We start from the raw sequence: 27,881 nt of genomic DNA on the forward strand, positions 1-27,881 counted from the left end.
TCCATTACACTATTAGCTCTTGAGAGCAGGGACTGTTGGACTTTTTTCCCTCAGCAAGTAGCATTGTGACCAGAATACAGACGTTTAGTAATTGCTAGTTGGCTTGTTACCTCCTTTAAGTTTCCTTGTCTGTTCCCTCATCAGGTGATTGTTTCTTTCTCCCCCCATCTCCATTTCTTATTTATTTGTACACATTTCATATTTACTTGTGTACTTACTTCAACTTCTGTAATTTGTAAGTTTTTATAGGGCAATTTTTTTTTTTTATTTGAGGGGACGGGGAAGCAGAATTGGCTGTGGGAATTTGGAGTTAGGTGACATTAGAGCTAATCTGCAAGGGTGGGGCAGGGAGAAAGGAGGGGCAATGAGGAGCAATAAAAGGGTACAAACACACATTCTTGTACCTTCTCACTCCTCCAGGACTAAGATGGGAGCAATACCTTTTCTTTAAGCTAAATTCTGCCTTTTGTTTCCCTGGTGGTTATGCCCTATTTTATCTGTGCCTTGTAAATAGATGCCTATCACCAAATGTGCCAGCCCATTTCCTCTGCAGACTTCCTAGGGACTCAAATAAATATGTAAGAAGCTAGTTACAGAAGATCCCAGATCAGTTTAATTAACTCCCCAATCAACTTGATGGAGATGTTAGGAAATCTGATGGGTCCCTTCCCAGCACAGTATAGTGATTTGTTGTGGGTTCAGTCATTTCAGAAATGTCTGACTCTTGGTCTTCCCATCAGGGGTTTTCTTTGCAAAGATACTGGAGTGGTTTGCCATTACCTTTTCCAGTTTATTTTACATATAAAAATTAAGGCATAGAAGGTTCAATGATTTGCCCAGGGTCACATAACTAATGTCTAAGACCAGATTTGGACTCAGGGAAATGTGTCTTCCTGACTCCAAACCTGATGCACTGTCCACTTAGTTACCCCTAATTTATTCAACATAAATTAAAAACTTTCCTAGTTGGAAATGATTTTGGGGGCTACCTTAGCTTGCCCCCCAAAGCCTCCCAAGGTAGCCCACCTCACTTTCAGAAAATGGTTGGAAATTATTTAGTATTGATTGTTCATAAAAATATCCTGACCATAGTTTAAAACACAAGGGAAGAAATCTGATTAAGATTAGGATTCAGAATTTAGATCTCTTTTGTCCCAGGGTCTCTCTCTAGGAAGGGACAAAAACAAAGAGAACAGCTATTTCAACGATTTTACTTTTTTTTTAATTAAAATACTGTTATACCAAGTGGAATGCTACAGCAATCCTGGTACAGGGTGGCACAGCAACACAGCCAAGTTTACAATTTTAAATACTTAAGATAACTTAAAACATACAAACAAACATCATTGTCTTTGGCAGAAAAAGTTCACAGCACGAAAAAATACTTTTAAAAGAAATACCAATATTAATCCAAAATATATTAAATTGTCTTCCTCTTTCACAATATTTTTCCGCTTTGTTTTGCTTTTTGTTTTTTGCTTTGTAAACAATGCACAGGAACCAAATCCATTTTAAAGCGTGTGGGGAAGGGTAGATAATAAAAAAATGCAGTTGTCCAGCAAATGCACAGATGTTTAAAAGGAAACTTAGGGAACCAGGAAAAAATATACATACATATCATATATATATATATATATATATATATATATATATATATATATATATATAAAATCTAAAAACAAAAAGAGAGATTGATATACAGATAGAGCTAAAAACTTGAAGGACAAACCAGGGAAACATCATTTTTCCTGGGGTCTGAGCTGTGTGACTTCTATATAAGTCAAAATCCACTACTGTCAGAAACCAGCTGCCAGTAGCCAAGGGTATGTAAGAGAATTTTCACTCATACAATATCAGTGTATTTGATATTAATCCAAAATGTGGGGGTCAAGATGTGCAGCTAAAAAGCCCAATTAATCCTCTGACTGTTTAAAATGGCTTTTATCTCAGAAGACCTTTAATTTATTTATTTTGGCCATCTAGATAAATCAAATCTCTTAATTCTGCTGTGGATGTTTTTTTTTCCTTTTCTTTTCTCCTCCTTTTCCTCAAAGCATTATCCTATCTCCAGGTAGAGTTCTGTGAACTTAGAAAAAGTCAAATGAACTTAAAATAGTTGCTGCCATTTGTCCCCTGAATGGGAACAGAAAGAAAGGATCTGTGGGATACATCCACCACACTCAGATACACACACACTGATACATTCCATTTGGCTCATGGTTTATAACCAAACAAACAGAAGGGAAATTCCACTGACAGGAATTGTGGAGACTGTCCAAAAAGCAGGCAATGGCATCTGGAGGGCTCTCCAGATGGATATTTAATGTTCGAAAGAAACAGGATGCAAAATGGAGGAAAAAGGATAAGATGGCAAACATTTGAAAGATCAGAGTGTCCACAATCAAAAGGATATAAAAAAAAATCTGAGAAGTCAAATATGAAGGAACAGGACAGGGAAGGGACAAAGAGAGCAGCTGACAGGTACAGAGAAAACAAAGCATGTGGGGAAGAAATTGAAATGAAAAATAGTCATTCTGGTTCCCCACCAGAAGGAATTATATACAAAATACAGCACAAGGTCTCCTAGTGCAGCCTCCTAAGGGTACACAGTCCAATCTAAAAGTGTTAAGGGACTTTTTTCCTCTTTGTGAGCTGGCTGGAGCAGTTGATAAACCAATAAAAACCATATCCACCCCACCAGATTCCAGTCCTTGTAAGATGAAAGGAGAAGAAGTAAGGGCTGGAGAGGAGGAGTAAGAATCTTGCAGAGCCAGCAAAACACAAACATGGGCTGAATTCTGGCAACTTCCATTTGAGGTTCAGGTACCAACAAGATGACTCTCCATGGAAACTGAGTAACCAGTTTTTCCAGGACTCAGATGTGGGTGTCTTCTCCCCACATACCTTCCCAGTCTTAACTGCCTCCCTCTCATTGTTCAAGGCAAGTGATGATCAAGAGGGGGGCTCAGCCCCTCTCTAAATTCTGCACCTCCTTATTTGCCTGTGGAATTTTGGATTGCTCCAGCTAAACCTGGCTGGGTCCTTGACTTCCAATGGCTTGCTCAGAGATGCATATCACACTATATACAAAAAGTTTGGCTCCCACCGGTTCAGTTTCTTCTGAACTCATGGCCAAAATCTGACCAGAGTGAGTCCCCAGCCAGGTCAAAGGGTATAAAGGATTCCCTAGATCAATGTTACTGGAAAAGTGGGAACCAGAAGTTTGAGAGGGATCTGATTGGATCTGCAGAGGTGGGAATGAAGCTACTTTGAAGATCAACACAGCCAGCTCCTTCCTTAAATTAAGATTTCCACCATCTCAGATATGTCCCGATTCTTGGATGTAGCAGAAGATTCTGGAGAAAAGAAACACACAAATGAGATTTTTATTGTTCCCTCTTCTAATATCCAAACACTATTTTAAGATAAGCCCTCTCTTTTCTACACTGTGGCCTGCCCTGACATTTTTGGTGACATAAATGTTAATTCAAATTACATGTAAGAATTTGCTCTCTCCTTTCCTCCTAGTCCTGTTTTCCCTGTTCCTTCCCTGGTAAGATAAGTTGCCCCCAATATGCAGATTGGTTTACCTCCTTTCCTTTCCTTTAGCTGGAGGCTTTAGAGGGGAGGGTGTAAGCAGTCAGTATGTGAGGGAGGGGAGCCTGGAAATTCTTCTCATATTTGTGGTCTCTACACTGATGAGGCAGAGACAGAGCTATGTAGATTCTACTACAGAAGGGGTGTGTGAGGAGAGGACAGATGGAATCTCCTCCATGCTCCTCCCTCCCAGGCCCTTTGTAAAACAAATTCCTCTGATTAGAAAGGGTCATTAGCCTAACTGGTCAGTGTAGTTTTCCAAGTCTGGAATACATTCCCTTCTCACCTCCACCTCTTCCTTCCTTCCTTCCAGGCTATGTTCTAAAGCCTATAAGAAGTCTTTCTGCATCCCAGCTGCCACTGAAACATTTCTTTCTATTTACTTTGAGTATAAGTTACATTTACTTATATGTGACATGTGTGACTTGTTGTCTACAACCCTTAGGGGAAGATAAGCTCCTTAATGATGGGAACTTTTCTGTGTTCTCCATATCTCTAGCATCTAGCATGGTAAATAGATAGTTGACTTAAAATAGACAATAAATGCTTGTTGAAATGAATTTCATCTCCACAATGCAGTGTGAAAGAAACATCAGAGGTTCTTATCAGAGTTTCTTCCTTGTTCTCCACCTTTCCCTTTTGCATCTTGACTTTCCACTTGTCATTCTCTGTTCCCTACCATCCCAACCTCCACTTGTTTCTATGTTTCTCAGTTATAATAGCATAAAAATACAATATGAACCCTTTATAGTATTCAGGGTCAACTCACATCATGGATGTCATGTTCAATCTAGTGCCAACAGATTAAAGCAGATGGTAGAAGATGATGGGGAGACAAGTTTTGTTTCATTTCATTTCATTTCCCTTCCTCTTTTCTTCCTTCCTTTCTCTTCCTCCTTTTGTCCCCAGCATCTCCCCACCAATCCCTGGAGCTAGGGACAAGTGTCCAGGGCAGGCCAACAGGGTGGAAGTCCTTACCAGCTAGGGCTCCACCATGGTTGCTGCTGCCGCTGCCACCACTGCAGCAGCTCAAGAGGCCTTCAGGCCCAGGCCCCTGGGAGGGGATGACACTGTCAGGAGGGCCATCAGTCTGAGTGCTTCCATCCTTGCTTCCATGTTTGGCATGGGCAGGGTGAGGGATAGTGGACATCTCCTCTGTGGGGACCCGACCTGTTGGAAGAGCATAGGGTATTTTTAGGTTGTCATGTCACTCTCACAAAATGACACTTACTGGGGATCATGAGGGAAAGGAATAAACAATTATATTATAGCTATATTATAGGCACTGTGCCATGTGCTTTACAAATAATATTTACAAATTTTTTTTCATTTGAAATTTGAATTCAGTTTCTGATATTTCAAATCCAGTGTATTTCTACTACATCACACTTCATCTAGTCGGGCAGCTCTACTTTGAAAGCTCACAAGACCTCAATCTCTTATTTTCTAGGTCCCTAAATTTTTGGATGAGATGAACAAGTCAAACAGGAACCTTAAAAAAGTGAAGGCAAAATCCTCTCTGCATTCTTCTGCTCTCCCAGGATCCTCTTACCTGCTGCTCCCCAGGAGAGGCCATCAGACTGTCCTTCACTGAGAGCTGAGACAGCTTGCCAGCCTTGGGTCCCTGAAGCTGCAAAGATGGATGGCACAGACTTTGCAGGTCGAAGGGAGCACTGCAAGGCCTTGCCCAGGTCCTTCTTAGAACGTTGCTGAAGTACTTTTATCACTGCATCCTTCTCCAGGATCTGGGCATGGAGCACTTTTAACCTGGGGAGGGGGAGCAGAGAAAGCATCTATTTAGTGCTAAGTCAAAAAAAAAAATAACCAGAAGCAGCATCAACATTTTTTGAAAATATTCCCATCTCAAACTCCTTCTTTCATCTTTGTTTTCTCCACTGCTTAGTACAGAGCTGAGCCCATAGCAAGCAATTAATAAGTGATAGATAGATAGACTGGACTGAAAACACTGGGGCTGCATTCTCTTGACCGTGACTCACTATAGTCCTCTAGATCATGATCACATTCTGACTTCCAATTACAGTTTGAATAGACCTGCATAAACTGTTAGGGCCTTTTTCCATCAATGGCAATGGATGGCAAAGACAAAAGGCTAAGCCTGGCTCATAGTAGGTATATAATAAAGGTTTATGGATTGATCTACATCCACTTGATGGTGACACCCATGTAGATTTTTCTTCAAACAGTAGACCATACTATACAAAGATAAAGTGAAGCCATGTATAGGAAAGCCAAGTCATTTAACTGTCACACTGATCAGAGTCAGGATCAAATGCCAGTCACCTGGAAACATCAAATCATTCTACATCTGCTCAGAAATGAAACATTCAACTGTCAGAACCTCCTAGTTCTGATTGTCATCTAACAAGCTTGAAGATTGTGGGGGCTCATGCCACTCATGAGCTCTGGAAACTCAGGGCAAGTCCACCTCAGCTTCCTCATATATCAAAGGATGATTTTTAAGAAGTTTAGCTCCCTATTTCACTGGATCAAATGAGAAAAGCAATGTAAGATGTTTGGAGAGTTTAAAGCACTATTTAAAGTACTGATGCTATTATTATTACCCATACCTAATTTACCTGGTGGCAAAACTGACCTAAGTGAATGATAAATTTTGAAGAGTCAAATAGTGAATACTTTTAGGAACCTCAATCTTTAGCAATCTATCATTAGCATTGTCTTCACTGCAACTAGCACTTGCTGACTACCTTTAGGATTTTACTTGTGTCTGAGTATAGGTTTTAAAGTATAATAACATGCAATCCTATAAGAATACTATAAAATAGCTCATATTTCTAGAGTATGTGATAGTTCACAAACCATTTACCACATATTATTATGAAGTTGATAATATAAGTATGTGATTAACTCCATTTTACAGAAGAGAATGTCTATAAAGAATTTTATAAGTCTTGAAGTTCTACATTAAATGAAAGCTAATATTATCATTATGTTTACTTATTCAAATCCTACCTCAGTTAATAGTTGTCAAACCACTTAACATGTCTGCCTCAATTTCCCCATCTGTAAAATTCAGATAATCATAGCACCTAAGGGATGACTAGGTGGCACAGTGGATAGAGCACCGGCCCTGGAGTCAGGAGGACCTGAGTTCAAATCTAGCCTCAGACACTTAATAATTACCCAGCTGTATGACCTTGGGCAAGCCACTTAAGCCCATTTGCCTTGCAAAAACCTAAAAAAAAAATCATAGCACCTACCTCCTTAGGGTTATTGAGAGGATCAGATGCAATAATGTTTGTAAAGTATTTTGCAAGGTCTTAGTGGCAGTGCCCAGCAAGGAAGCTATGTGTTCTACTTGCCAGTTTAGTATTCTTTTCATTATACCACATTTCAGTTATTAATTACATTCAAAGAAGCCTCCCCAGTGTTTGTGTAATCAGGATAACTGCCCCAAACTTGTGTTAGATTTTAAAGAAATTCTGTCTGCAATAGCAAGGCTCACTTGGCACTTCACTGATTTGGGGAAGGTGCAGGAAAAGGAATAGGACTCAGTGTCTCAACAAGTTCCTACCTGTTCTCCATCTCCTGGTGCTTGTGGTTGGCCAGGAGGAGATCTTCATTGAAGCTGCTATTGGGGGAGTGCTGAGGGGAGTGGTTGATGATGGTAGTATCTCGCTGGGCGGCGGCTGTGGCAGCGGCATCCATGGCAAACTGCTTCATGGTACATTCTTCTAGGTACTTCTGCTCCCACTTGGTCATGTCTGCCTCAAGGGCTAGGATCTTCTCTTCCTTCTCCCTCAGCTGCTCTGACAGCCTCGGTACACTTAGCTCAGGGGATCCACCATTGGGTGTTGCCATCTGTCTCTATGTTGGCACAAAATGAAGCTATGGTCACCTACTCCCAGCTGACCCATCCCAAAGAAGGCTGGCAGGCAGTTAGACCCACTTGCTTCATCCCTTCCCCTTCCCCGACAACAAGTTCATGTTTTGAGGTTGGGACTTTCAGATAGGTCTTAGAAGAAGGAATTACATCTAGATCCTTTTGCTATTTTTATTGCCCATAAACTCATTATTGAGCTCTGGACAGACGACGGGTAAAGTCGGGAATGCTTCTGTGAGTGACAGTAATAGTAATAGTAATACTTTTTTATAGCCCTTTGGGATGTGCAAAGTGCTATACAAAGATTCTCTCTTTGAACCTTACAACAATCTGAAAGTCAATAGAGATTAAGTGACTTGCTCAGGATCACCCATCTGGACAAAGGTTGAACTCAAATGCAAGCTTCCTGATTACCCTTCTCCTACTGAACTTTCTCCTTGGTTGTCCTATTTTTAAAACTCTAGCTTTGAAACCTTTCCTCTAATTGTAGATATTCTCACTCGGCATGATAATTGACCCCCCCCCCCTTTTAAAAGAGGACCTGAAGAAGAATCCTACTCCCTCCTGATTTATTCTGGGAAGCAATTCTGTCTCCAAAGCATATTGGGACATAGAGAAGTCTGATTATAGGAAAACAGATGTCAAGGTCACGATTTCCTCATAGTTAACCAAACAAGAGTTGGCAGAGCTCATGTCTGTGTTGGTTTGTCAGAGGGGTTGTGCATCTAGCAAATCAACAATGCCAGAGAAATGCCAGCCAGGAACACGGACTTTAGAGTATAGGAAGAGGGTTGGGATGAAAGTTTGAGCTAGAAGGGATCTCAGAAACAGAGAAAAATCAGGTGACTTGCCCAGGGTCTCCCTGCTGCTAAGTGCTTGTGGCAGGATTTGAATCTAGGTCTTTTTGAATTCTAAGTACAATGCTCTACACCACTCAGAGGGGTAGGTCCCTCACTAACCTGCTGTGTCCTTAGAGTCTTCAGCTCCTGCTCCAGGCGGGTCCGAAGACGTAGCTCCAACTGCTCCCGCTTTTCACAGGCTGCCTGGAGTTGTCCCAGGGCCTGCTGCAGTCGTTCAACTTTCTCCACATATGCCTTCTTCTTCCGAAGCTCATCTTCTGCCTTCGCAGCCCGGGCCTGGGCATTGCCCAGGGCCTGTTCCAACAGCTCTGCTCTGCGTCTCTGGTCCTCATTGGAGCTTCGGAGCAATGAGATCTCCCGTTCCATCTTTTCTTGTTCTTGCTGAGACTCATAATCTGGAAGGGGAGAGAATAAGAAGAGGTCCATTCACTCCCTCATTCAAATATTTGATGTTTTCATCTAACATGATGGGAAATAAAACGATTAGAGGATCATTCCTTACAGGAGGATTTCTGGGACATAAGCCATTGGGATTCTTTCACCTAGACCTGTTCCATTCAATTAATCTGTCTGTCATATGCAGAAGAACTTATTCAAACTGGTCAACTCAATTCAAAGGGAATAAAAAGTTTAAGATTTTGAGCTAGAGATGGCCTTGGGAGATATTCTAGGCCAGAAATGTAAAACACACAGCCTGACACTCCCATGAACAGATCAAACCAAATTACAATATAACTGGGAAATATTTAACAAAATAAATCAATAAAGTGCAATACAACCTGGGTGATATAACATTTTAAAGTTAAGTCAATATGTGACCTGGAAGGGATCCTTATGTATAGTAACCCCCTTTTCTATTTGTGCTTGACACCACTAGTCTTGACCAATCCCTTATTTTATAGAGAATTAGTTCCAGAGAGGTCACTAGGCTAATAAACATCAGAGTTAAATCTTCCATCTCTAGTGTCAGTGCTTTATGTCATGTTATCAGTATGCTATGAAACATGAAACTGTTCTTTTCCATTCTATCTTGGAATTTGAGTTTAATTGTGGAATGGATAAAAGGGGAGACTGCAAGCTAGCAAGAGAGTTTACTTACAAAATATAGATTTGGAAAATTGTAGAAGAGAATGCCTGTGTTGACCACAGGGTCATCTGGTAATACAACTTTTTGTGAAAATATCAAAATTCAAAAAACATATTTGGACAAGTGGGAAGTTGGGGGGGGGGGGTTGGTTTGCTTGTAAAAGAGCATTCTATTAAGTTTCTAAGGTCAGTGACCCTCCTAGGTATGTCAAGATGCCAAGATCAATCTGTCAGCTAGAATAAATATCCTGAGGCCTAGACCATGATAGAAGGAGAGAGGGATTTAACTGCATGTGGAATTTTCCCCCAAGAGAGACTAAGGAAAAGGTAGGAATTGACATTCCAAGGCACCAAAAAAATAAACAAGCTCCCAAACTCTCAATTTAGTCTTAGTTTTCTATAAGTGTCACCATTAGCCAATTTCCAAGCTAGACAAGTCTGTGAGGGAGTGATAACCTGGTCAAGGTTGAACAGCTTAATTAGGGGCAAAGTTATAACTAAAACCCAGTCCAGAGGCTGTTTCTGCTCTTCCACTCTGTAGTCTCTCCTCCCCTCTGCTCTTGGTCCCAAGTCTGTTAGTTTCTTTGCTTTACTCTTGACTCTTCAGTCCAGGGCTATTTCTATTATAGTCTGTCACTCTTATTTGCCAAGAATCTGCCAAATATATGAAATTTCAGGGGAGCAAGGAACAAATAGGCAGTAGAGGTTTAGGGTAGAATGACTGGCCTTGTGATTACTCAGAAAACAGGTTTTTCACTGAAAGACAAGCCCAGTTGTAATAAGGGCTGCTAAAACAATCTGCATTTTCTCTGATGTCGAGAATTTTAGGAAAGAAGAGTCTAGAGAAGTACAATAATACCTTTTTGCTCTATGTGATTAGTTTACTTAAGGTTGGGAAAGTGGGGAAGGGGAAATGCAAGCCTATCCTGGACCAGTCCTTAGTTTCTTTTTGTTATGAAATCATCAGATGTATATACAGGCAATAAAAAAATACACATTAAAAAAGGGTGCTCTTTGGGAGATAATTTTGAGTTTTTGTAGGGGGAAGGGGAAATGCCCAAACAGATTTTAATTGATTTGTTCGAATAACAGGCTTGGGGGAGGAGAGAAGGCTGGAAGAGGAAGAAGAAAAATGAGTTTGTTTGGTTTTTTTTTTTACTTTAAAGTTAAAAATATTTTGCTCATTGATTTTATGTTGCCTGCATTCCCCCCGTACATCCACTGTTGTCCTCCATAGGTTTGATCTTTGTGGGGATGTAGGGAAATAGACAAGGGTGGAGGGAAACACTTCAGGGACCAATAGAATTCCTCCTTGCTCTAGAACCTGCACCAGGTAAGGGTGTTGTCAGCCTGGTCCAGGCCCATTCAATTCATATTAGGAGAACAGTAGCCATGTGGCATGTCCAGATTGATTAAATGATTTCAAATTCACACTCTCAGGATGATCAGCTCCATGCATGTTTGTGTGTATATGTGTCCATATGTATTAAATCTAAGTTTTATATAAGACAGACACAATGGCTGCCTTTTAAAAAGCAGTTTACTGTCTCTTGGATTAAAAAAAAATAGCATGGCAAACACTGGAGATCTTTGATGTGAAAATTCAAAGGTTTCCATCCTGTGGGTCTGAGGGGGCTAGAAAACTAGGCAAAGAAATACAGCCTTGTTTGCAACAAGCTGAAACTTTGCAGAAGGAATTTTGTCAGTATGTCCTCTTCCCAAATCTCTCAGTTCTATGTTCTAAAGAGCATTTCTTAGAATGAGCTTTCTTTCAAGATCTGTCCCCCTTTCTTGTGCACCTGAGCAGAAGGGGGGGAATCAATAATCAAACTTTATCTTCTCTCAACTGGCTGAAACAGGACTCTGATGGAATAACATAAGGAAAAGTTCAGAGTTAGAAATGTGTTTGAATTGCAGCTGAGTTTGTGAAAGAGAGGGGTACTGCTGTAATGAGAGGTTTAATGACTGGGATAGTGACTTTTACAGAAAATTAAAGAAAAGACTTTTAAATAATTTTCCTTTAAGATGATGAATGAAGCAGCCTAAAACCTAATCTGAAGCCCTTTGTATAAAATATGTGTTTATACACACAGACAGACACACAGACACACAGACACACAGACACACAGACACACAGACACACAGACACACACACACACACACACACACACACACACACACAGAGGCTAACAGACTTGGGACTGAGAGCTGAAGGGAGGAGAGACCAGAGAGTGGAAGAGCAGGAACAGCCTTTGGAATGTGAAGAATCCAGGTCACACTGATGGCTTGGTGATTAATAACTCTGGCTGAAGTCCCAAGAACAGCTTACTTCTCCCTGGGGAACTCAAAAAACTTCCAAGAGCAGATTGGCCTCTCCTGCTGCCTTAAAGAAACCTTACTCTGTCTCCCTCCTTTCCATTTTCCTTTCTTTCTAGCAAAATTCCCGGAAGCCTACACCCCCAATCTGACATCCTTTGTCACCATTCAATATTCACCCAAATTTATCATCACACTCAACCTTTAACACTTATTCTCTGTAAAACCTCACCCTGAGCCTTAACACCAGAAGATTCTGCTCCACAGATCCATTTTCACTATGCACTCTCACTTTTCTCCCTCCCTAGGACCCTTAAATCACTCAACCCCTCCCACTCTGACTGGTCCATCAGACCACTTCAGGTCCCTTACTCCCTCTTCTCTGCTCAAGATTCTACCCTTTGAGCTTCTACCCTTTGCCTCTGTGGGTCATCACTGCCCAATTCTGGATCACCCCCCAGCTGTTTTTTTCAGGTCATAGGCAATGTTAGGAAAGAAGATGATGAACACTGAAGGCACTGCCTATCGTGGACTCATGCAATTCTTTTTTCTCTCATTTTCTCTAGAACATACACCCTCAGAAGGATTTGTCTCAGAACCTCTTTCCTTTCCTTAAAGCCCTAATTCCCTTCTTCCCAAACATTCCTAAATAGTAACTTCACATTCTTCTAGACAAGGATGACTAAAAGGGTATTCCTTTGTGTCCTCTTGCTTTACCTCAACATATCTGTTTCCAAATCTCTCCTCTATCTCTTTCTTCTCTTCAATTTCAGAACTCCAGTTCTAATAAGCTAATAACTCCTCCATTTGAGTCCTCTGGACTTCTTCCCTTCCACCTTCAGACATGCTCAAGTTGCATGCTAGGTATTTAATAAATATTTGTTGTCTTCTCTTTAAAAGCAAAACAAAACCCCAAATGCTTGACTTGATCCAACCCATTCTTCCACCTATTTTTTTCTCTTTCCTTTCACAGTCAAACTTATTATATACTAGTTTGAAACTTTTTGAATGTGAGTTATAGACACTTCTCATTTATCTATTTTATATATTTCTACCAGTCTCCTAAAACTTAATAGATCAAAGGTACCAATGATCTATTCTCTATTATCCTTCTTGACTTGTCTTCAATATTTGATGCCCTCTTAACAAACAAATATTTCTTAAAACTCTTTTCTGACTTGGTTTCTTTGAAATAGTACTTTGATGGTTTCTCTCCCTCACATCCCCTTTTTGACATCATTTTTGCCATTTCAGATCTAGAACTGGAAAAATCCTCAAAAGTCACTCACCCCAACATGACACAGATACTAATCATAACGGGGGGGGGGGATTTGAACCCAGGTCCTCTGATATCTCCTTTGCTGGTTTTTCTTTCTTCCCTGTCTTCAAAATCAACATCTCTTTAATTTCCCAAACATTCTAAATTAAACCCTATTAATTTTCCCCTTTCTATGTGATAAAATGATTATTCAAGTCATCTACGTCAAAAATCTTAATTGTCTTTTTCCTTTCTCTCCTAAGGCTAATCTACTATTAAACCCATTGTTTCTTCCTCCCAAGTCCTTCTCAGTTTCATATTTTACTTTCCATCCCTATCTCCACATCATTATCCTCATGACATCATTCATGCCTGAATTACTGCAATATCCCTCTCCCCTCTGAGGCATGCTTAAGAGGTTTTGTTGTATCTCTCATAGTATCAAGCACAAGACTGTATCCTTAGCCAAAAAAAGGTTACCTCAGCCAACCAAGACCCAACCAAGACATCCCTGAACAGGTCAGAAAAGGTGTTTGGTACTCACTCTGAGCAAGAAGTTTGGCCACCATGCCCTGGTTGCCTTCCTGGGCTTCCTGTGTCTTATTGGCTAATTGTCTGTTTGCAGATTCTAATCTCTCTGTTTCAAATATTAAAAGAAGGAGGGAAAAGGTTTAGTTAACTACAACCCAAATTTTTCTCAAATAATACATTAGGAAAAAGAATTTTCACTTAAATTGAGCCTGTTTGAAATGGGAATTTAGAAACAAAGTTAGAGCTGGAATATTCTTCAGAGATAACCTAATAATAATAATAATCTTCTCATTTTACAGCTGAGGAAATGAAGCCCCTATAAAGGAAATGACTTCCCAAGGTCATACAACAAGTTAAGGGCATACAGCAATAAAATCAGGGTCCTTTTTACTCTCAAAGTAATGTTTTTTCATACAAATCAAGAGAAGAGTTCACCCACAAAATATCAAAGGATCAAGACCTTTGTGTCTATCCAGAGACTAGACAGCCAAACAATAATTTCCCAAAGGCAGTAATCACTGGTGAATTCAAAGAAAATGCTTTAAAGCTTTAAGAACACCTCTGGGGTGTCAGTCTGGATTAAGTCCCACGTCCAGAAGGACACTATCTAGAACATAGTATCACTGGCTAGTATCTAAGATAGAGGAGTAATAGGAAGTTCCACAACCTGGAATGCCAAAAATAGTCTTGAATAAAATTTACAAGTTTTAAGGTGATGAGACATTTTTATGTTATCTTCCCCCATCAGAATGAGCTCTGAAAATAAAAACTATTTTTCTCTCTTTGTATCCCCAGAACTTCATAAAGAGCCAGTTGCATGGTAGGAACTCAGTAAATGCTTGCTGACTTGATATAACATGGGTATTCTGAGACTTTTCTCATATTAGAGGAGGCAAAGATATCTTTGGAAGATAGAATCATAGACAGCAATTATCTCCACATGGCTTTCCTTCTACCATTTTGACTTTTTCTTACCTCTTAGATCACGGTTAAAATCTTGCAGCCGCCTCATCTCCCCACCCATCTTGTTCCTCATGGTCTTCTCCAAGGTCTCTCTCTTAGTAGAAGCTTTCATCAGATTTTCATAGGCCTCAGAGATACATTGGATTTCTGTTTCCAACTGGGAGGGTGGGGGGTAGAGAGGAAGCAAAAAATGGACATATGTATGGGTTCAAAGTCTTTCTCAGGAATTCAGAGAAGAGCAATAACTAAGGTTATCATGAGTAGTGCTAGTCTTTTTTTACTTCCTTCATAACACTATTGAGACCCCTTATATCTAACTGGATTCCCAAGTTGATCCTTTTGGGTACTGTTCTATCCTAAGAAGCTTATGAAAGCTATGTGAGAGGGGGGATAGAAGAAGCTGCAAAAACTCATTGCATTCTTATTTCTGTCTATAACTGAATAGGTTGTTTGATACAAGTATAAAAATCAAAGATATAAATCAGTGGAATTAACCATTTCCAGTAGAAGGAAAGGCATAGTTTGCTTAAGGAATCAAAAAAATTAAAAAAATCAAAATGGTCTTCAATATTGCATCAATTTCTACCAAGGTCAGATTTAGAATTAAAACCACTTTTATAGAATTATGAGATCACTGGTCTACATGATGCAATGAAGTAGGTTGTTTATCTCCTATTCTCCCTTCCTCCCCCAATTCAACATAGCACCAAGATTTCTTGGAGAATATTCTGGAAAGACCCTATTTGCTATCCCTTTTTCTGACAGTTCTCTAAAAAAAAAATGACATCTAACAACTCTCTGAAGGCTCATGTGGTAGAGGAATGATTTATTTTTAACCACTACATGACTCCTTTGGACATGAATCACTATGAATTTATGCCTTTAATAATGCAAAATTTCCAGAGAAGTATTCATTTTTCAGACCAGCCTATACCAAGAAGCTCGGGGGAGGAGGTGGAAAGTTAGGCTCCTTCCCATTAACAAGCCCATTTTGTCAAGGATCTGGTCTCTTGCTCTTGTTTTATTATCAAACCACATGGGAACAAGTCTCCTTTGCCTTTAACACCAAAGGACCTGAAATCACCTTCCCTGTGATTTCCCCATCTGTGTCTTTAACTTCAGAATTTATGCCATGGGAAAAAAAAAAAAAGAGAGCAAAGGCTATCAAATAAGATTTTGAAGGATATAGTCAGCTAAGTCAGCCTCTACCTCTCTGGACAGTCTTTTATACTCCTTGGTCTTATCCATCTACTCCTAGAAAACTACAGATTGGGTCTAGAATAATCAGTGGTTCTTAACTTGGGGTCTTGGAACTTTTTGAAAAATATTTTGTGACTCTATTATAGTATAATTAGTTTTCTTTGAAATTCTATTAAATTCTATTAAAAACATTATCCTGAAAAGGAATCCATAAGACTTCACCAGATGGCCAAAGAGGTTTATAAGACAAAAGAGGCTAAGAACCCCTGATCTAGTGAGATCCCATTTAATTTTCCATTTTTATTCGGGTTAAGATGGGTTCTGCACGTGCTCCCTTGAGTCTCCAGAATTCCTACAAGTCACCCATTTGTTCCCGTATGGAGGGGGGAGAGGAGGGCTCTCTCTTTGGCTGAAGCTGGTCTGAAACAGACTTCCCGTTGTGTACCTTCACACAAAGGACTCTCTGTGGGAGGCCCTGGGGAGGGAGGGACAGAGAAAAGTTGCAAATGTGAAGGGAGATGGTGAATGGTCTCTTTCTAATCAGCCCAACAACTGTGTCTGCTCCAGGCTTCTAGTATTGTATGTTGCTGCTTCACAGCTGTTTGAAGTGTATGAGTATGTATGATTGTGTGTATGTGTGTGTGTGTGTGTGTGTGCACGCACACACACATGTGTGAGAATAGAGGGAGACCTTAAGTGAAGGACTAGGGAAATCAATTATTGAAAGGGAGTGGAGACATCATTTTCTGCTCCTTATTTTTACTCTATCCAGTCCCATTCACTGAAACTTTCTCTTATCTTCTGGAAACCCTTTCCTACTCCTTGGCTCCCTGGTCCATGTTAGGCTGGCCTGCCTTCCCTTCCCAGTCAGCTAGAGCCAGCACCAGTGACTCTGGAAAGGGACATCCCTGACTTCAGTCCAAGGAAAAAATTGAATCTACCATGCACATCTTTGGCACCCTAGCCAATACCAGATGACTTCTAATATATCTCTCTTGAGTCTTTGTACCTTCTGAATCCGGCTCGCTTTCTCGTTATAAGTCTCAAATTCCCTCAGCAACTTCTCATTCTCTCTCTGCAGCTTCTCATTGTCTCTCAGGATGGCCTCCATCTGGGCCAGGTGGCTGTTGGAGGAAGTGGCCTGTACTGACATCAGAGCCTCCACCCCAGCTGGGGTGAGGGAGCCCATGGGGCTGTGGCCCAGGACAGTAGGGTGAGGGTGGGCAGACTGAGGTGGGGGGAGCTGCTGCTGCTGCTGCTGCTGTTGCTGCTGTAGGAAAGGCGGGGGCATCTGAGCCTGCAAGATCCTAGAAGAGATTCAGATATGATTGGAGAAGCCATTAGTCATTAGTAATCTTACCTGCTCTTCTGAAGGATTGGGGAAATCTTGTGTGGGTTCCAACTTTCATCTGCTATCATTATCTTGGGGAACTTCAGTTGGGGATGAAGCACTCTTCATCATAAAGGACAGAATGCCAGACTTGGAATGAAGAGACCTGGATCTGAATAACATTTCTGACTTTCATACTAGTTGTCCTAGGAAAATTGTTTCTCTAATTTGAGTCTCAGTTTGCTTGTATGTAAAATGGGGCCATTTGCACTGCTGTATTTGATGTGAGGGGAAATTATTTCTAAGTTTTAAAGAGCTAAACACAAAAGAATTGTCATTAGCATCCAGTTACTGTTGGACTTCAGGAAGAAAAGAAATTATTTATTCCAATTCCCTTACCCCAGAGATTACAAATAATTTCCTTAAAGTATCTTGGGAGAGTCAAGATTCAAGCCAAGTTTTTTGACTTGCTTCTCTCTCTCTCATGACAGGGTGACAAGATCTGTGAGAATTTGTCTCTTAAATGACAAAATCATTTTAGCTTCTCAAATGTTTGCTCAAGTGCTCTCTATAAGGATGTATGAGTTAAGGATAAATTCTTATTAATGATCAAGTGAGGACACAATGTCAAGACTTGACTCCCATTTTCATATATTTGTGTTGGTTGTCCTCTATGCAAGTATCTCTCTTCTTTTTCCCTTCCCTTTCTCCCTCCATTCTACTCTTTTCTCCTCTGCCTCCCCCCACCCCCTTCTCTTTCTCCTTATCTCTGTCTCTCATTTGTTATTCTTCTGGCAATGGAAAGAGCTTCTTTGGGGAGCAATACAACTGTTGCTGCTCCTATCTGCCATTCTACTGTGTACCTGGGTTTAGCAGTGAACTGGTACACAATGGCGTATATGGTATGACCACTTTTGTTCTAGAAGTCACATTCCTTTTTTTTTATGAATTAGCAGTACTAGGCCACCCTAGGGTTTTTTTTTTTTGCCATTTTCAAATCACTAGTCTGATGCAGTTTATGTAAAAGGTCTTTGAAAAGCTGACAGCATTTCAAGATAACATTCCTAATTCAATACCAAATGCTAATTAAGATATGATGCCACATGACAGTAAAGGACAAAAGCAAAAGACAGGGCATTATCCCCTACAGGAGTAAGAGTCTACCAACTGGTTATCTTTTTTAGAACATATGTTCAGAAAAGGGAGGAAGGGGAAAATGGGAAAATGGAAAATCTATTGATATGAAGACCAAATTTTCAGATGATCGATTTTCAGCCAGCAAAGATGCTATCTGGTCTTCAGCTTCACTCTCTTTCCTAAATCCCATTCTCACACAATTCCCAAACCTCAGAGAGCTTGAAGGGACTTTCATTGACCAAGTAATCCAAACCTCTCACTTTACAAATGTGGCAACTGAAGCCAAGGATGCTAAGTGAATAACTCTGGATTATTAAGATAAAGTACAGGATTCCCACCTAGATCTTCTCTCTCCAGAGTCAAAGTTTTCAATCATACTCCACTGCCTACTTTTACTATTATTCAAATCCTTGGAGCTAGAGAATATTTGTCTGCAGAAAACTCTAATCCATCCTACCCTTTCCCCTCCAGCAGAAACCTATTAAAATATGACAGTAAAAAAGAAAGACGTCTATGTTCCTTACAATGTAAGTCTATAGACCAATTATCTTTATACTCCTGCCTAGGATTGTGAATAAAGATTAGGAATGTTGAATGATAAGTAATCAAATTTTTTGCTGTAAAAAAATTTTTCCTTTAATGTTAAACTGATGGACACACCCCAAAGAAATCAACATGGCTGCTCTCCGGGAAGTTGGCTACCAGACACTTCCTTAGGGACTCACACCTCCACTTGGCCCTGGTCTGGCTCTAAGACGATTAGTTAAACATAGCCTGCATTCTTCTGTGATGACTTGGCTCCAAGAAAGAATAAAGAAGTCTCCTTTCTGCCCCATACCTCCCTTCCCTTCTCCTTTTCTTCCCCTCCCCCTTCCCTTACTTTTTGTTCTCCAGAAAACAGTCTACTTCCTTTCTGTGATATTATCTTTTCCTGTCAGAGTTCAGTAAGGCTGGTCCAAAAGGAGAAACCACTACTTAGCTTCCAAAATTCTTCCCAGACAGTTCCCTGAGAAGCCAAAGATAATGTGGGTAGATTTTTTAAAATTGGTGTTGTTTTTGGGGTGGGGGGGGGAAGGTGGATAGAAGTGGGAGGGATAAAAAGGGACCAGCACACGCAAAAAGGATAACTGGATATCCAGTTTCCAATTCAAGAAACCAAGTGACTTCAGGTAAAATAAGCAAGCAGAATGAAAATCAGACAGAGAATTTAAAAATAAGCTGGACTAGCCTCCTTTCTCCTCCTCCTCCTCCTCCTCCTCCTCCTCCCTATTTAACTCTTTGTTGAGTGTTGATGGAAATCCTTGGGATTCATGAGGAGGGGAGGATGATAGACTGGTATTTATTTGTATCACAGAAACAAGAAAAAAGAGATCTCTGAAGTTGATCTAATCCAACACCCTGATTTTACAAGTGAGAAACTTGCTCAATTCTTCTCTCTTTGGTGATATGGGGAATGGAGGGGAGATGGGACCCAAGTGAGATTAACTCCAGTGGTCAGATCATTTCTGGGAGACATGATTTCTGAAAACTCTTTTCAGGGCACGTAAAAAACTTGTGCCTGGCTTTGAATCCCAGTTCTCTGCCACTACTAGTGTGACCCTGAAAAAGTCATATAGCCTCAATTTCATCATCTGTAAAATGAGAAAGTTGAACTAGATGGCTTTTCCAACTCTAAATCTATGAGCCTAAGAAAGGCAGAGACCAATGTCTCCAAGATGAAACAACAGGGTCGGATGATAAGTAACAGGCTGTTATGCTCAGCAAGGGGTTCCTATTCTGAGGAAGTATCTCTGCTGAAATGGCAGAAAATAAATCTTCTTTTCCCTTGACCCTGGGCCCAGGCTGGCTTTGGAATGAAGCCTGGAAAGCAGATTCCTAGAATCACAAATCTACTCCTAAAATGAAACCTCAGAGGCTATTAAATTCAGCCCCCTTATTTTACAGATGAGAAAACTGAGGTGAGAGTGGGTTACATGGTGGGCAAGGTCACTCAAGTAGAGTCACAATGCCAGGTGAACTCAGGTTCTTTAACTCCAAAGCAAAGCATTCTCTATTCTACCTGGTTGAGATTGTAATGCTTCCTCTTTGAAGAAAAAAAAAACTAGTAAGTAACCAATTAGTCAATCAATCAATAAACATTCATTAAGCACCCACAGTTTCATAGGCACTGTGCTAAGCACTGGGAATACAAAGGCAAAAGTAGTCTCTACCCTCAAGGAACTAGCAGTCCAGTGTTTAGGAAATCCTAATGGGGCAACAATCTCAAATTCAGGGTAAGCCTGAGCAAGTCCACTCTGAACTTTTGGGGTCTGTTTCCTCTACTTTCAAATAAAAGCTTTGGATCAAATTATCTCTAAGGTCCCTTGCAGTTCAAAAACTCTGTTACCTTTGGGCTTTTACTTCCCCTTCAGTATATACTGCTCAGTTCAGGGGACTTCTAAGACAGTACAACCTCCTTTGTTCTGGCCATTTCTTTACATGCAAAGAGTCATACTTAGAAGAATGCCTACTGGACAGAGTCATTAAAAGAAGAAACCCAAATCTGTCTGTTTTGCCTTAGATAGGATAGATGATTACAGTGTTAGACCTAGAATCAGGAAGACCTGAGTTGTTCTTTCTCAGATACTAGCTGTGTAACCCTGGGCAAGGCACTTTAGCTTTCTTTGAATCTCAGTTTCCAACTGTGAAATAAGGATAATAATAGCACTTACCTCACAGGCTTGTTGTGAGAAGTGTTAACCATCATTAATCTTGATAATATTAGTAAAAGGTTGGGAAAGGAAAAAAAAAGACCTGAAGCTGGCAAACTAAAAGGGGAAATCAAATCAAGATGCTAAAAACTACTTTATGAAGTCTAGGCTACTTTCATCACAAGAGGAATTCATTGAGGCTACTATGTTCAGCACTTTGTTGAGTATAGAGGAGCTACAAGGTAAACACATGGCTGCCCACAAAGAACTTCTGGGGAGCCAAGAACAGTCAGAGGTCTTATCTACTTCTAGATGCAAAATAAGGAAGGAGGAGAATGGAAATTTATGGAGTTAAGTGTAGCTGAGCTAGTCATTCAAGGATTCAAGGTGGGTTCTGACTATATATATATATGCAAATGGATGTCTGATATTGGGACCCCTCTGGGAATGCCTCTTTCTAAAGAGTGGCCAAATGTCCTATAAATAGGAGTTAGTCCTAAATACATAAATATGAGACTGATCCATTCATTCAGGGCCTTATCCTGTGGTCAACTTTATTCTGACATATATTGCCTATGTTTAAACCCAAGAAGACTTTGCAAAAGACTTTTCTTATCAAATAACCCCTCCTCCTTGACTTATTTAGACTTTGTCCTATTTTTCCAAATTGAAACCAGGCAGCCTTCCCACTGTTGCATCTGTCCCTATAATGTCATGAATAGCAGTAAGATCAATATAAAAAAATGAACTACTTAACCAAGCAATCTAGGATCAGGAGATTTGGAGTTTAGTCCTAGCTCTTGATACTTAGTAGCTTTGTGACTCTGATTAAGTTATTTCCAGGTCTTCAGTTTACTTATTTATCAAATAAGAAGAGATTACAGATCACAGGTTCTTATGAACTTTTTTTGATAACTGTTATTTCAATATAATTGGCTTTCTTTTTAGAATCCTGTGTGTGTTTTATTTATACATTTAATGACTTTATTATGATAAGGTGTCTATAGGCTTTACCCAACTGCCAAAGGAATTCAAGACCCAAAACCCAAAGAGTTTTTAACCCCTGGGTTGGAAAATTTCCAAGGTTCTACTCTGATCCAAAGGCTATATTATAACAATTGATGCTTTTGGCTTCATAATCCTCAGGGGGAAAAAATCTTCTTATGATTTGGAATTAAGCATCTATAGACTCTAGTTAGAGGGCTGGTTAGCAAAGGGCACAAACTCTCTGGGCCTCACCTTTCCCAATTCTAAACTATAGACAATAGTCTCTTTTCCTGAACTTACAAAGATGATACACAGAATGAAAAGTTAAAAGTAGGCACACAGCACTCCAAACCCCTACCTGTTAACTATAAGTCAGATGTGACACTCACTCTCTAAGCCTAGTTTCTTATCATTATCTTTAGTTCATTAAAAATAAGATATCTCCTCCCCTGGACAAATAGAAGGAAAGGGTTCCAAGGTCACAGACAAAGTCACAAGCTTCAAATATGAAAATGAAATGTAATCTCAAAGAAGGCAAGAATGAAATGAGAAGAAACACACTGATCTTCCCTGGCTCTCACTTCTTCCTTAATAAGGAAGGAAGCAGACAAAGCAGAAAGGGAAAGGCCCCAGTTCTAAAGTAGAAACTGTGGCTCCAGACAGAAGCATTCCCAACTCAAGATGACTTTGCATAGACTCATCTAAAGACAGCCAGCTGGTACAGTGGATAAAATGCTAAGCTTGGAGTCAAGAAGATCTGAGTTTAAATCTGTCCTTAGACACTAACTAGCTATGTGACTTTGGGCAAGTCCCTTACCATTTTAGTCTTAGTTTTCTCCCACTAAAATAAGGATAATAACTCCTACCTCTCAAGGTTGTTATGAGGATCAAATGAGATAAGTTATCTAGCACACAGTAGGTACCAAAGAAATGCTATTATCTTTGCTTAGTATTAGAGAACCTTGATCTCAAGGAGGTGACTGGGGAGGAATTGGTCTTGCAATTTTTTTTCCATCCCTATTGCTTTTGGCTTGTTCAGATAGACTTGTCACTTAAATGCTAGGCTAACAAAAGAGCAGATGGTTTTCTGAATACAAGAAAAAGGATTCTGGAGTAAGAGAACTTGTGTTCATATTACCTATATGATCTTGAGCAAGTCACTTAACCCTGAATTCAGCTTCTCATTGATAAAATCAATGGGGTTGGACAAGACAACGTAGGTCCCTTCCTGCTCTAGATATGTGACCCTAAGGAAACAAATATCCTTCCCCCCCTTCTTTTCTCCCCCCCCATCTCAGAATCAAGGTAGGAATGCTATTATGAGTTACCTGACTTCAGGATGCTGGAATTCAGGGCTGCCCCTGGAGTAGTGCCTGGGGTCACTCCCTGCAAAAGGATCCTGTGGTGGAATGATATAGGGGTATTCTGGTGGGGGCCCCCGGGGCTCCAGGCCCTCAGGATGATGCCCCTTGGGGGTGGACAGCTGATAGTGGCGAGAAAGTTGAGGAAAGCTGTGGGAAGAGCTCATGTGGTTGTATGCCTTGGCACCATTCCTCTCTAGGGACAGCTGGAGGAGGCGTTCGCTCAGCGACCTCACGTGCCCATGCTTCAGCTCCTTCAGAGAATCATCCTGCCTCTTGCTGCTGCTTGCTACATGGCCCCGGCGGGGTTCCTTGTCCACAGGGGCCCCTGGGCAAGGCAAGCCTGCCTGCTGCCCTCTCTGGGAGGCATAATACTGAGAGTGGATTTTTGCTTCTTCATAAGTGGGCAGCTCCTCGCCCTTGCTTTGGGGCTGGTAGAACCGGTAAAGAGTATTCTCCAAGTAGGCATGGTCACCATGGTGTTCCTGACCCTGGGGTTCCTGCCGGGTGGACTGTTGGACCATCTGACTCTCCTCTTGAGTCAGGCTCTCCAGGGATGAGCGAGGGCTGCCAGCATTTCCCCCACCTCCTCCTCCTCGAAGAGCCTGCTGTTGGATAGCCAACAGAGTTCGGTTCTCTGTCAGGTTACCATAGCGCAGCTGCTCCTGGATGAGCCTGTGCAAGACAGTCCCTGAAGAATCTTCCACAGTTCTCATTCTTTGTTCTTTTGTAAACAACTAGAGGTCCCACAATCACCTGATGATCTAACAGCAATTGGCCAGGGATGAACACCTGCAAAGGGAAGCACAGAGTCATCAAGGGTGAGGCTCCTTCCACTGGCTCAGGAGAATGGGGAGAACTTTCCATAAAACATTATTTAATGGGGTTTCATTTTCTTGGAACTCCATTATTCTATTCTGTGGAGAAAAGGGTATCATTTAGCCTTAAACCCCAGTTAAAAGTCAATAACTCTACTATAGGCTCTGCCATCTCCTTAGCTCAAAGGAATTCAGTGACTATTATAGAAAATGTCCCATACCACTCCCTGGTGAAGATAAAACCAATTCTAATCATGAAAAGGCCATAACTCACTTCTAGGTGATATGGGGAAGTCTGCCTAGGAGTTTGTTGCCTCAAAACAGGACTGATACCAGCTAAACTGACTTGTACAAACTTTTCCATGTTTGAATCAATGTCACAGGATGACCTTGGGGGATCATTCTGAGAAAGTGAGTATTAGAAATAAGGAAGGAGGAAATGAATCTATAATGCCAGATAATGAAGGAGGAAAGGATCAGATATGAATTATGGTATTGTGAACAGAGGCTTTATTTAACAAGCCACTGGAGTAAGGATGTCCTGCCAACAAGCATAAGTCACATGTTCTCTGTAAATTGAAAACCATACACCCTTTCACCTGGTCCTACTTTTTGGTGTCTTAAGGCATCATGCAAGTCCAAAATGACAAAGTTATTTCCCTAAATATCTTCCCCAGACTATTTGGTTAGAGTGTAACTGGTTCTTCTCCTTAGTCTATTGATGGTAATTCATAATAGCTGTAGTCATAATTAATAGTAATGGAAAATCCCCTATGGTGGTAATTCTATGGGAATGCCATGGTTTCAGGAGGCCACAGAACTGAGTCTAGTAGGGCTTTGATGGTCAGGTTACAGTGAAGGTGTACTAGAGAAAAACTTTCTAAGTTAGCATATCCAGCAGTTAGGAAATAACCGACTCCTAAGGGCAACACCATCACCATAACATTCTCCATTTCTTTAGTCATCCAAAACCAAGCCAGTGTGTACATTAAACTAATTTTAAAAAGAGAAATCTGTGATGGTAATTAGAAAAAGGGTGATGTTTCCCAAGCCATAATGAAATGACTATCTCAGAGAGCTGGATGAATTTGTGGATGTTTCTGAGCATTCCTACCAGTCTCTAACAGAATGATAACTAGAAATCATCAGTGTAGTTTGATGATGATATTTATGATAATAATGAGAAGCTAACATTTATATAGAGCCTTTAGGCTTGCAAAGCACTTGATAACTATCCCAGAAATCTTGGGAGGTAGGTGTTATTATCATCCCCATTTACAGATGAGGATACTGAGGCAGAGCTTGAGTGACCTGCTCAGGGTCATGCTGCCTGTAGGTGAGTAAGCATATGAGGCAGGATTTGAATTTAGGTTTTCCTGACTCCAGGTTCTATCCACTGGGTCACCTAGCTGCTCAGGAAGGTTACTATCCTCCCTGCCGTTCTCTTCATTCCACACCAAACACCACAACCCAATTATGACACTGGAAGGATCTTTGGCTAAATTGAGACTCTGAAATCCACAACTTAGCACAAGCAACAAAATGTCTCAGAATTCAAACCACCCTTATGTTTCATAAATTGAAGGGTATTTTCTAGAGTTATTAGAGACTAATAAATTGTGGGCTCACTAATGAAGACTGTCAGGAAAAGAATAAATATCAAAACAATACAGAATCCACCTCAGACACATCATCATTTGAGCTCCCAAGGTGTATTATGCAAGTTGTCTCATCTTGGGGGAAGTTAATAATTTATGTGTCATCTTGGACTAGATGAAAAAAATATTAATCTCAAATCTCAAATAACTAAACTGTAAGACCACCATCAACTAACTACAGGTACTTTTTTTAGCTTAAGGAAGGAAATGGAACTATAAATTACTGTAAAAATAATCATCTCCCCTCCCCAAGTGTTTTCTGATATTTTGTAACACTTAATGTTCCACTACATAAGGGAGGAGGGAGAAGTGCTTGAAAATCCTATTCAAAATACTGATATTCCTAGGTACCTAAATTAAACAAGGCTTTCTAACAATTTTTGCAACAGGCTGCAACAGAGTTCCAAGATTGTAACTGGATCCCCCAGACAAATAACTTCTGAGTCAATATCCTCCGAACTCCTTAGTTTTAGAACTAATTTGAACATTAATTCACCTCGAAAGTGTTCGACCGACTGATTGCCATCTGAAAAGTATTTATATTTCCTTTGCTGCTCTGGTCCCTCTTTGTTTTCCAAATATTTCTGCCCTGACATCATCAGGGTTTGGACTGCAATTAACATTCCTTCTAAGTGAGAGCCAGGCTTATGGCTCCGGAAAGCATTTTTCCAAACAGGACAAAGAGAATTTCTATAACTATTCGGGGGGCAAAAGCACCTGTAACTCAAAACTCACTAAATTATTCTTAGATCGCTTCCCCCTCCCCTTTCTGTAATCAATTCCAGTCCCCTCTCTCCCCTCCGCGCTCCTCCAGTTTCCAAAGAGCAGAAAATTTGGAAATCCATGAACTTCAAGGGCACGGCAAGTGGCAGGGTCAACAGTTAGGGTAGTCTCTTCTCCTCGTCCCCCGCCCCCCAAGAATCCGCAGGCTGGAATGATCCAGCTTGCGGGAAGAGTTCCCTAATCTAGAATCGCGCAACAGGGAACCCCTAGCAGAAGTCCTGGGATCGCGGGGAGATCGCACGAAAGAGAGATGCCCTGAGAAAGGGACTTCTCGGCAGCCAGGTAGCCCCAGGGTCTGCGGCTCGGCCCGGGGTGCTCGCCCCCTTCCCCCCTTCCGTGCGAGAAACCCCGGTGAAACTCACCAACCCATAGCCCGGGAGCCGCAGTCCTGGCCCTTCAGTCCTGGCGCTTCAGTCCTGGCCCTTCAGCCCGGGCACTTCGGTCCTGGTACTGCAGTCCTGGCACTTCAGCCCGGGCCGCGCGGAAGCCGGAGCCGGGCAGAGCTTTATCGGAGGTGGAAAATGCAGAATTGCGGGCGGGCCTCGGCTTATTTGCGGCTCCTTCCTGCTCCCACTACCACAAAACTTCAATAATCATTGGGGGGGGCGGGGGAGAATTGGAAAAATTGGAGGAGCGCAAGTAAAAGTCCGCACGCAGCTCTGAGCCTCCCTGCACGGAGATCCTGCCTCTGTGACTGCTGGAAGCGAGACTGCGCTGCCGCAGCTGCACCGCGAGCCACAGAGGTTGGACTGTCCAAGAGGCGGTTGCTATGCCAGGAATGTGAGAGTTTCAGGTTCCCCCTTGGGATCAAAGCTAACCACAAATAACCTCTTTGCGCTCGGCCCTTCCAGCGGCAGCAGTGGAGAGGCTGCGCACTGCAGGGGCGACTAACTGGGCTCCCCCGCCCCCTTCACCACATGGCTCCATAGCCCAAGGAGACATTCTTCCCCCCATTTTTCTTCTTTTCTTCTGATTTCTTCTTTTCACTTTGGCTTGGGCTTCTTGCTGCCATTAACTCATTCACTCCCAAATGAATACTTGAGCCTGAAGTGTCTCCAAAGGATAGTTTTGTTAGCCAGGTGGTTAAAAATCTTAATTTCCGATTAATATAGACCCTCTTAACTTGGGGTCATTGAACATTTTTAAAATTCTGATAACTGCCTTGCAACATAACAGATTTCTTTTGTATTCTATATAATCTTATGTATTTTATGCATTCTGACAAAGGGTCGAAAGGGTTTCACTGGATTCCCTTAGGGGTCTGTGAAAAAAAAAGATCAAAACTGCAACTCTAAGAAAAGTTACTTTTTGAAAGTTTGGATTCAAGCCGTGAACTTTTTACCTGGGTAAAGTTGCAAAAGGTTTTTTGCACACGATGCTATTATTAATCTCATTTTACAGATAAAGAAACCGAGGCAAAGAGAGTTAAATGACTTGCCCAAGA

The 27,881-nt window shown here is 41.1% G+C and overlaps 1 protein-coding gene across 1 annotated transcript; it reads right to left on the reverse strand.

The window, feature by feature from the left end:
- Positions 1-1,917: 1,917 nt before the first annotated feature.
- AMOTL2 (angiomotin like 2) lies at positions 1,918-27,271 on the reverse strand. The gene is made up of 10 exons (XM_074214810.1): positions 26,800-27,271; positions 23,146-23,970; positions 16,683-16,980; positions 14,486-14,630; positions 13,524-13,616; positions 8,419-8,714; positions 7,151-7,443; positions 5,150-5,364; positions 4,576-4,767; positions 1,918-3,356 (listed from the first exon to the last, which is right to left on the reverse strand). Exons 2-10 carry the CDS (start codon positions 23,892-23,894, stop codon positions 3,298-3,300), a joined length of 2,340 nt encoding a protein of 779 aa, XP_074070911.1. The 5' UTR covers positions 23,895-23,970; positions 26,800-27,271; the 3' UTR covers positions 1,918-3,297.
- Positions 27,272-27,881: the final 610 nt, after the last annotated feature.

Source organism: Macrotis lagotis, chromosome 1 (genome assembly GCF_037893015.1).
Source record: "Macrotis lagotis isolate mMagLag1 chromosome 1, bilby.v1.9.chrom.fasta, whole genome shotgun sequence".
NCBI lineage: Eukaryota > Metazoa > Chordata > Mammalia > Peramelemorphia > Peramelidae > Macrotis > Macrotis lagotis.

What these genes read in the sequence shown, in the direction of transcription:
- AMOTL2 (XM_074214810.1), bottom strand. Translation starts at nt 23,894, where the DNA reads ATGAGAACTGTGGAAGATTCTTCAGGGACTGTCTTGCACAGGCTCATC. An exon ending in AGACTCTAAGGACACAGCAG is followed by an intron (nt 7,444 to 8,418) that starts GTTAGTGAGGGA and finishes GTGCCAACATAG; the next exon opens with AGACAGATGGCAACACCCAA. An exon ending in CACCAGGAGATGGAGAACAG is followed by an intron (nt 5,365 to 7,150) that starts GTAGGAACTTGT and finishes CCCCCTCCCCAG; the next exon opens with GTTAAAAGTGCTCCATGCCC.